General features: G+C 29.7%; 1 protein-coding gene across 1 annotated transcript in view; it reads right to left on the bottom strand.

The window, feature by feature from the left end:
- Positions 1-11,502, bottom strand: part of LOC106786007 — a 226,729-nt gene that overhangs the window by 95,974 nt on the left and 119,253 nt on the right. The window contains exons 2-3 of the mRNA XM_014746944.1: positions 9,556-9,764; positions 633-768 (exon numbers count right to left, since the gene is read on the bottom strand). Of these exons, the coding sequence (XP_014602430.1) occupies positions 633-768; positions 9,556-9,764 (345 nt within the window). The remainder of the gene's footprint in view (positions 1-632; positions 769-9,555; positions 9,765-11,502) is intronic.

Here is an 11,502-nt window from a genome sequence, read left to right as displayed (position 1 = left end):
TTTTAAATCTCATATTGATTTCCCTAATGATATATTTCTTTTAACACGACCAATTCTAATTTGTTTCTTTTTTTCTTTTCATTTACAACGTACATATATAACCCTTTTCGAGAAGTATAATTTTTCAATAAAACAATTCGGGAATGTGCCAAAAAAAAAAAAAACAAAAAGAAGTAATTTCATTAGTGTTACATTTATTTGACCTATACAAAAATATTAATCAGCATTATCCTTATATCTTTATTTCAAATTCTTAGATTCTTAGAAAGATATCGCAAGATTAAAAGAAAAGACATGTAGAGTGATACGCGGAAAGGAGATTATGCGTTCGATGGAATGAAGCACGTGTAAGTACTGCTTCAGGCAAACTTGAAAACCGAATGCAGGATAAAAGAGAGGTAAAATGAGAGATAGAGAAAGAGACAGAGAAACAGTGTGTATGTATGTGGTTAAAGAGTTGTCTTTGAGTGAGTCGTAGAGGAAACTGAAGGGTGAGTCAGATACAGTAAAAGAGAAAGAGAGAGGGTAGGGGTTGAAGAGAGAGACAGGAGAAGGAAAGATAGAAAGAAAGAGAGAAAGAGAGATGGTATATGTTTCATGATACTCAGTAATGCTGTCGAGCGTGTACTTACACACTACGGTAAGATTCTTCATGGCGGAGTTTGTGGAGAAGGTCGGTGCATCTGCAGTAACTTCGCAGCTGAACGTACCCGAGAGAGCAAAGTCGACGTTGTGTAGTGTTACCTCGTTGTTGTTGGACTTCCCAGCCTGAAAACCACACATTGAAAATGTACTGAACGTTGTACTTGACTTGCCACCACCACCACCAACAGAAATTTCATTTATAATTTCAACGTTAAACTTATATCACTAATTTTGGTATCATTTGTTGTTTATCGTAATCTTAATAACAACTTAAATATTTGTTTCTTTTATTCGTATAATATATATTGTAATTTTTTAACATTCAATAGAGATTTTTTTAAAGTGTCGACACCATCACCAACCCCACCACCACACGGATACAAGAATTTCATTTATAATTTCAACGTTAAACTTGTATCACTAATTTTCGTATCATTTGTTGTTTATCGTAATCTTAATAACAAGTTGAATATTTGTTTCTTTGATTTTCGTATAATATATTTTAATTTTTAACATTCAATAGAGGTTTTTTTTGAAGTGTCGAAACCACCACCAACCCCACTACCACCACACGGATACAAGAATTTCATTTATAATTTCCACTAACTTATATCATAAATTTTGGTATCATTTGTTGTTTATCGTAATTTTAATAACAAGTTGAATATTTATTTCTTTGATTTTCGTATAATATATTTTAATTTTTAACATTCAATAGAAGTTTTTTATTAAAGTGTCGCTTGATTTATCAATAATTTTGGATTTATTTATAATTAACGTTTTATTCATTTATTTTAATCTTTTGTCAGTATTATATTATATAGGTTTCGTTTTTGATTAGTTTTTGGGCCTTGTTTTTCGTACTTTTTAATATACTCCAAAAAAGATTGTGATTTTAAAATTCATGCGAATTTTCGAAACTTTCAATTTGATCTGTCAATCATTTAATTGTCCAACAATTTTTTTTTGCATATATATATATTTTACTTTTTTTTTTTAATCAAATAGAACAATTCCGTAAAAATATATTTTTTTCATTTCAATGATAAAACGTAATAATACTTCATCAAATATATTCGATAAAAAAATTTTTTTTTTTTTTTTTTTTTTTTTTATTCATTATAGAACATACGATCAATTCTCGACGAGAATTATAAGTACTTTAGGCTGACGTGATGTAATAACATGAAATGTACATGAATAATATATACAATGGTGAGTGTAGATATAATACATTAGTCTCACATAATATTACGATGTTTTAAATCATTCAAATCTTGTTTTAAGGTCAGAAGGGTAGAACCTTTTTAGTCTTCGTACTAGTTCATTTGTTTCTAGTAAATTTTTTGCTAAAGAGTTGGGATGTTCGGCTAAACGGGAGTTGTAGCGTTCATTGAAGCTAACAATTTCTTCTTTTATTGTAGATATTCTTAAATCTTGATGTATTCTTTCGTTTGTAACGTACCATGGGGCATTGCAAATGTTTCGTAGAGTTTTTGATTGGAACCTCTGTAGAATTTCTATATTGGAGTTACTCGCAGTTCCCCATAGTTGAATTCCGTAAGTCCATATGGGTTTTATAATAGCTTTATAGATAGCGAGCCGATAAAAAAATATCGAATAAAAAATAAATTTAACCTGTATAGCTCGCTTATATTTGTCTTTAAATAAAATTTGTTCTATACATTATTTACGAAAGAATAAAAAAGAATATAAATCAATAAATAAATTCAAAATATTTCGACTAATCAAAGAGATCGTAAAAGATTATTAACAAAAAAAATTATATTCACAGTAAATGTGCATGAATCTGAATAAATATAAATGAATAAATATAATATAAATAATATATAACATATGCATAAATATTAATAAAATTTCTACATTATTCAATATTTTTCCTATAAAATAAAAATATATTTTCATACTATATATATACAGAAATCGTTTATTCCTAAATTAATTTATTAACACGATTGACTAAAAAATATATTATATTTCATTAAAAAAATTTTCCCCTTTAATATGCTCTCGTGAACGTAATTAAAATTTAAATTAATTACAATTCAAATGAAATCGTCGTTTAATGAGATAAAAAAAAAAAAAACAATTCACATTTTAAATACAAAATCTCTACACAATTCTTTTTATTATTTTATTATATATTTATTATTAATATTCAAGTAACAAGGAACGTAATCAAGGATGAATATAAATAGAGAAAAAAGAAATTAAAAAGAGAATGGAAAGAGAGATAGAACAAGACAGATTCATTGAAATAGTTACGAAAAGCATATTCGAGGATACTGTAAGGAAGACTAATTTAATCGAAGGTCTGTTCGAATTGTTTCATTAGCATTTTATCGGTTTGATATCTTCTTTATTGTCGATGGAAATGAGAGAAAGAGATAGAGATAGAGAGAAAGAGAACAAGAAAGAGAGATAGATAAAGCTTTTATTTTCAATATTCGTTTGAAACGTTCGCTAAAGTTCCAATGAGCGCACTTGAGTAAATCAACGTTTTATCAGAAATTATCTAGCACTCGGATAAAATTGACTCGATGAGCCTAAGTGGCGAAGATGAAGGTAAAAATAAAAAAAAAAAGAAAGAGAGAGAGAGAGAGGGAAATACAATCGAAGAAAACGTAGAAGTAAAAAGCGTCAGTGAGGAAAGATTTAATCGGTACAGTCAAAGGATTGTATGCGTAATTAGAGTAAGTTCAAATAACGAACGAAGCTAAGAAATTAAAATGTTTAAATGAAGGGGAGTTACGAAAAAAAGGAAAAGAAAATTAGGGGAGGAGGGGGAAAAAAAATGAAAGAAAAATTAAGGGAATGGTAGTAGTGGTTTGATTCCTTTGAACCGAAATAAGACAAACGTATTTTTCTTATTTTATCTAAAAAGGAACGTAACGGGAGAGAAATAAACAGAAAAAAGTAACTTGGTGTTAGTGTTGTATCAAAAAGAACACACTCCCAACCCCAATTTCCACCCAACCTTCCTTTTCTTTTTCTCGCTATCGTTTTGAAAGTTTCTAACCGAAATAAGAGAAAGAAGAAGAAGAAAAAAAAACTGTCCATTAGTTTTTGTAATTTTTGATTAAAGAAGAACACCGTCAGAAGTTGTATTATTCTTTTTTTTTTTTTCTTTACTTCTTCTTCTATTAAAAACAAAACAAAATAAGAAAAGATAAAACAAAAGGAATGGAAATAAAAAGCGTACGATTTTTATTTTATTATAAATCAAACAGAAGAAAGAAAGAAACTGAGAGAGAGGGAGGGGGAGAGAAGGAATTGAGGAAAACATAAAATGGAAATCGAAGAATAACAAAACAGTTTTCGAGATAAAGTTTGATCTAGTTTCTATTCGATAAAAGAATATCAACGTGAAACAGCAGCAGCACATCATCTTTTCCTTCACCCAATGTTCTCTCCTGTATTATAAAAAAAAAATTGCAAAATATATTGTAAAATAAAGACGAGAATAAGGAAAGTACTCAATTCTCGAGTATTATATTTAAACATTCTTTTTATTTTTCTCTTTTGAGGTTAAACAAAAATAATAACGGAAAAAGCGTATCTTATGCCATGCTTACAAAGTGATCGAAACATAAACGAATATCTTTTGAAAAGGATAAATAAAATGGCGATCATATTGGAAGATGATCCAACGTTGAAAATAACGAACACCATATATACTCTTGAAATGATGTGCTCGCTTTCGCAAAAGAAAAATTGTTTGACAGAAAATGGTGGAAGAGAAGTTCGAAATATTATATTGAAATCATTGTGTAAAAGTAAAGCAGAAAAAGAATTTTTGGGAACAAAGTGAGATACTGTTTTTTGATTTTGTCGTCGATTCAGTGCGATTGTTGCACACTTTTCAATTTAATTTGGTCAAACACGTGAAGCTGATTCTGATGATGCGACTAACTTCATGCTGTTAATTTCATATCAGTGTGCGCGCGCATCGTTAATATCAACTAACTTCATCGTGGTAATTTTGTGTGCGCGCGCATCGTAATATAATTCACTCTTATTCATTTGTTTTTTCTAAACGCGCCGAAAAAAATATAATTTCGCAAAATTGCAATGAAATAGAGATAACAAAAATTGGAGAAGGTAATTTATGTGACTAATGTAGAAGACACTGTGATCACTGATTTTATAATATACTATTTTAATACAACAAAATATGAAATATACTTGTACTCTTTGTCAACAAAATTAATATATAGGAAAATAATATAATAATACATGATAATATAACAGAAAGTAACAAATCGAAGTAGATACAATTAATAATAATAATAAAAGATATAATAATCACTATTAAATTTCTACATATATATAAAATAACGTTAAAGTAAGTTAACAAAATCGAATAATAATAATACGAATAGAAATCAATTGAAAATAAATCGATAAATAATCTAATGACGAACAATAATACACCTAACAATTAATATAACGTTTAATAAAATGATATTTTATAATTTCAAGCTATATGACGTCATGGGGCATCTTCTGACTGATTTTTCTCTCACGAAAAGTAAAACAGAAGAGAATTTTAGGATCGATGAAAGGAGATGAATTTTTTTTTCGATTGTACAGACATAAAACTGTTCGATGAAAGCTTCGAAAAGATGATAAAAGATTCGAAAGGTCGAACGGATTGTTTTACGACGATTAGATCGACGATTAGGTCAAAGGTATTGTTAACGAGCACCGTACACGAGGTGGTAAACGATTCGTCGTTGTCCCGATAAATGCACGGCCATATTTCTTCTATTCCTTTTCTATCCATCTATCTCTTTTTTGTTATCTCTCTCTCTCTCTCTTGCACTCTCTTTGTCGATTTCACATTGCTTCCGAGAAGCATAAATCAAGAAATATCGAAGAACGCGATTCGAACGACTTTATTACTGCTATATATATATATATCATACGTTCACGTTCAGGATTCATCGCAATTTCTCACGCATTTGAATACGAACATATAAGGTGACTCGAAAATAAATCTAATTATTAGTATATTTTAGAATATCTATATACTATCGATGAAAAGTTTTGAATGAAATGCTGTTTATTCGAGTATGCGCGGCGCGTATCAATTTTGTCGAATTTTGAATCAATTGATCGAATAATGTGAATTTTATTTTTAAATGAAATATATATTTTCATATTTGATTATATGTATATTCGCGTTATATGTGAGAAAGATAGTTGAAATATCTTTAACGCGTTATAGAAATTCACGCTGTAGAAATTCATGTTATAGGAAAATTATCTAATGTATATAGAATATCATGTTTTGAAGTTTGGTTATAAGATATCTTGTTTGAATTTGTTTGTTTTTCTTCTTTTTTATTTTTACTCGCGTATCGATGACTCGAGAAACCAAGAATATCTTTTGTTTTCAAAATAACAAAGCTCGTCTTTGTTTTATGGCAAACATTATTTCGATTTGCCAAATTAATGAGTTTAACAATTTGAATTATATTGTAAGAGATATTTTAGTATTATTTTATGACAATAAAAGTCTCGTATAGTTTATACGCGCGGTTTAAAACAATTCTTGAAATAAATATTCTTACTGACATGAGACACTTTTGGCAATTTTTATACAAAAAAAATATGGGAAATATATTAAATTAGAAATACTCGGAAAATTAATCGCAGGGATGGCCTAGAATATGTTGGCTGTCGTGAAAAATGAAAATGGTGTTTTTGATGAAATAGCAATTTAAGGAAAAATATTCCCTTAATAAACAAAAAAAATATAATACAAAATAGTAAAGCATACTATTCACAAGTTTTTCTGACATAATAAATTAAACTCATATCGTATTATAAATATTCGGTTTCTCTGAATTATACGAAATAATTGCAAAATTATGATCAGTAGATTGGTGTAAAATTAATAACAAATTTTGTACTATTTTATATTTGACGCTATTGTTCTTATTTATGGTCATGTAATAGATTTTTGTAAAGGCTTAAATTGGAACTATTGATTTTTAATAACAATATTAATGTTTTAACAAAAATATAAATGACAGCTTGACCAAATCAAATCACATTTGACGATTATAACCGCGTTGTTACAAAATTTAAGGAATAATTCTTTAGAAATTTCATTTAATTTTGTTATTACATGGTAATTTTAGAAATGAAAGAATGAAAGACAAAAAAAAATAAAATAAAACGTGTATTAACTTACTAATTCAATTTTTTACTAATTATTGTAAGTTTTCATTTATCAGAGCATGTTTCTTTTTTCGATGTTCTTACTTTTAAACGATCTTTTCTTTTTTTTTTTCATTTATCGAAATGACTAATGTTGTTCGAATTAAATATTTTAAACAGCTATTATATGACTTTAAGTTTTGTATGTTCCATTTATTTTTTTCATTATTATATCAAAACATTTTTTATAGATATTCAAAATAATTTACGTTTTAAACGAGAGATTACTGAAATACTAAAAATTTCAAAACCATCAGTTGAGAGTTTTGAAATCGGATTAAGTATGATTTAAATGAAAAAAATTAAAAAAAAAAAAAAAAACAAAAAACAAAAAAAAGAAAAAGGGAAAAAAGAAAAAAAATCGGGAAAAAAGAAAAATTGGATTGATTGGATTTCAGTTTGTGATTAAACTCTTGAAACGTAACATAAACGAATTATTTTTCGAGCGTATTGTTACACTCGATGAAAACTGATTTGTAGGAATAAAACGAAATTTAAAAAGTGTTATGGGTAAAAAATGTTAGGGTGACACTTGTTCACACATGTATTTGTAGATTGGTCGAATTTAATGACCTAATTTCAAACATTTGATTATATCAATTAGAGAAAAAAAAAGAAACGAGTTTGATTAGAAGAAAAAACAACGAAAATGAGTTATTAAGAAGATGTTCTGTTAAAAAATCTAACATAAGATGTGTTTTCCTAACAACTATATAAAAATGTTCAAATAAAGTTCGATGAAAGTTGATGTCAACTGAAATCAGGTTTGACGATAATAAATAAGTAAAATGTAAAGAAAATTATTATACAACGAAGAAGACAGCAGGTCGGATGCATCCAAAGTTTTATCGTAAATGACTTTGTAACTTTTTAAAGAAGCCTATCAGGATAGAAATTTATAAAAGAAAAACAAAGAATTATTAAGGTAAATAATGTAGGTCATTGCAATCACGGTGACATAGTCATTTCACTAACACCAAATTTCATTAAAAATGTAATAAATATAAAGAACTTGAAAAAAATTCTTTTTAATTATCATAATCAAAATTAAAAACACACATTCGAATTAATAGCCATTTTCTTTTTCAATATTATTTTATATCGAAAAAATGTTACATGAAATTTTGATTCACCTTCGATTATCCAGAAAAATTTCCAAACACAAATCGTAAACTAAAAGTGGATTGTTTATAAATATTTTGATACTGCAGGAATCAGTTTCCAAATGTAATTTTGCACTCGAAGTATTAAATTAAGTGAAGTTAGATGTGATACGTGTATATGGTGTTACATACAAAAAAATTCACAATTTCTACATTATTTTATACAAACCGATACTATAAAAGGAAATTTACTATTCAAAAAATATACTTGATATATAGTATTTTATATCATTCAAACACGACACTTGTATGTGGTGTCAGATGAACAAAAAGTTCACAACGTTTGTATCGTGTTATATGAACCAACAACACTATACCGAAACATTTGTTAAAAAGTAGTCAAGTTAAAATAAAATTAATTGTATAAAGTGTCGTATAAACAAAAGTCACAATTTTTCTACTTCTATGTATAAACGAATATACAACAAATTATTGTCTGTGTTAATTAAAGTATAGAGACACGTAAAATGGAACACTTGCATAGCCGGTTGTAATACAAATTTTAAAGTTGCAATGTTTGTATTTATTATACATGAACGAATGTTATATCAAATTGTGTATATATCATTCTTAAAACATACTTGACACTCAAAGTTTGAAAGTAGTTCAAGATTAAATAGAACACTTCTAAAACCATGTAAAAACACAAACAATGACAATACCAGAGAGAGAGTAGAACATCTGATTATAAATCAAGTTCTTATTTATACGTCCAATTACATTAAGGGGCACACCTAAGTGTGACCGCCTAAAAAAAAGGTGATTTTTAGAAATTTTTTTAAAGAAAACTACTGGATGAAATATTTTCAAATTTAGAGGATATATTTATACATAATTAACGAATATTCACTAAAATTTTCAAATGAAAAAAGGTCATTTTCAGTGAGTTATTCGCTATCTCCCAAGTCACTAAAAAAAAAAGAGCCTAAACGGATGCAGTGATTCCGGCCTTCACCGTGGATGAAATAAAAAAAAAAAAAAATACTGTTAATCTAGAAGGTATTGCCTATACAATGACCTAAAATAGTGAAAAAAAAATTAAAATTTAACAAAATGGCAGACTTTATAAAAAAAAAAATCGAATTTCGCTCAAAATTTTGATGATTTTTGGCCTGCCAAATTTACATTTTTTATACAATCGTAAAACTTTTAGATCATTGTATAGAGAAACATATCCGAAATAAGCAGGAAAAAAATCAAAGCGATCGGATGATTCTTCTTCGAGTTACAATTGCAGCCAATTTGAAAAATTGTAGTTTTGAGAAAAACGCGTTCAAAGATGAAATAATTGCTTTCTAATCCCTGACCGGCTACTATTTAGAAGACTGTAACTCTAAAACTATTTGAAATTTCAGTATGTTATTTTAAAAGATATAGACTATGAAAATATGCACACAAACAAAATCAATTTTTTTCCAAATTCCACACTAGGTGTGTGTGTCCCGTTAATCTTTACGTAAATATATATATATATAAATAAAAATGAAAAGAAACTTACATCAACGTGTATGCCAGTGATATTAAATATCTTGGTGGTCTGTTCTTCGTTCGGTGAATATCGGTAGAACTCGTACCTACCACGGTACCACTTGACAGAGTAAAGGGGTGCCTTCTCGAGATCATAATGGCAGCGCAGAATCACCTCCTGACCACGTTGCACTGCCTCCGGAACCACTTCCAAGCTGACGTTCCGCAGGCACCTCGCACCTTTGTGGAAAATGAGAACGGGAACGGAGCATTAAGTCTAGTATGCATCATTAGTCCGCCTTTACTCATCATCGTGCTAGGGGGTTAGGTTACACAGCACGCGTCAGCGAGAAATTGCAATTCCACCGAATGACAATTCCTCGCTTTTTTTCTCTCAACCACCAAGCACCTCCCACCCCACCCCTAAACCTCCCCCCTTTATACTCCTACTCGTTTCGTTTCATCTTTATCCAGTACTTTACTCTTTCTCTCTTTTTCTATCGCACCAACAAACACGCACCACCACTAACAACTCTTGTGTGCGTTTGTATTTATTTCAACCACAACCACCCATTCACTCACTCACCCCCTTTTCCTACTTCTCCTCTACTCCTCCTCCTTCTCTCGTTTTCCTATTTTTTTTTCTCTCACTCTGCGAGCCACCCACACCTTCACCCCACCCCCCTCTTCCACCATTTCGCAATGATGTGCAGCAACACGCGATATTCAATCGACTTCGGGGCCCGTATTCTTTCCGCATTTTTTTTTCGCTGACGCTAGCTCGCTCCTTCCGTCGTTTCTTCGGATTATCGACAATTCCGAATCGTTCGATTGGTTTTCTACACTCCCCCCCCCCTCCTCCTCCTCCACTACCCCACCTCGGTTCGATCGACTCTTCGAGAACAGTTCTAATACGAGAATGCTTTTTTTTTATCGAGATGTACGAATCGATTCCTCCCCACTGTCCCCCACCCCCTTTTTTTTTCTTCTACAACGATCTTCTTCGATGAGAATTTTTAATTATTTTAAACTGTAGTCGTACGATGCAGGAAAAAAAAAAGTATATATTCTTATTACTAACTTCAAAATGTTTCTCATTTTCTTTTTTCAATAAACGTAATGATTAAATTAATGTAGTGAGAAGATTTTTTTTTTTTTGATAAAGAAATTATACACCAAATGATTGAAATAAATCGGTGAATAAGTATTTACAAAAGAAAAAAAACAAAAGAAAGAAAGTTAATTAAATATACAGAAAATAATTCAGCGAATATTTCTTTTCAATATTGTAATCGAAAAATATTATTTAAAAAGACCAGTTTAAAACAAAACAAGACCGGGAAGAGTTAAGAAAAGGGGGACAACAAAAAACTGAATTTTTCCAAAGGACAGAAAGCAGGATGGTGGTAGTGGTGGTGGTGGTGTCGGAAGAATCGTAACGGGGGCGGGAGGAAAAAAAAAAAAAAATAAAAATGCGTTTCCCTACAAAGGCCCTAATGCTGGAACAAGTTGGAAAAGCTGTCTTCTTCTTCTTCTCCTTTCATTTAGAATTGAGAAAGGTAGTAGTAGTAGTACGTGGCATATGCTTAAACTTTCCACGAACTACTTTCGAGAAACACGTTATTTCTGAAAGTCTTCCTTCATCGTTCGTTTCACTTCAGTGTATATTTATGTGTGTATGTATATATGTACTGTCCAAAATGTTCATTCCCTATCTCTCTCTCTCTCTTTCTCTCATTTACACTAAAACCTCCTGACCCGTTAAGTTTTTATGCACCAAAACACCGGAATCAATTACGACGACTCTTGACTAATTACTCGTAAAGCAGGCTAATTAGCCAAACGCGTGCTTGTGACCTTTTCAACGTTTCCTTTTTTTTTTGTTTTTTTTCGGAAAGAGGAAGAAGGAGGAGAAAAGAAAGAAAAAAGAAAAAAAGAAAACACAGAGAAATAAATAAGGATAGGTGAGAGATTCAAA

This window comes from Polistes canadensis, unplaced genomic scaffold (assembly GCF_001313835.1).
Source record: "Polistes canadensis isolate GaletaPanama2010 unplaced genomic scaffold, ASM131383v1 scaffold_62, whole genome shotgun sequence".
Classification (NCBI taxonomy): Eukaryota; Metazoa; Arthropoda; class Insecta; order Hymenoptera; family Vespidae; genus Polistes; species Polistes canadensis.
Note: the sequence above shows the minus strand (reverse complement) of the source record. Positions and strands in the feature narration are given on the sequence as shown.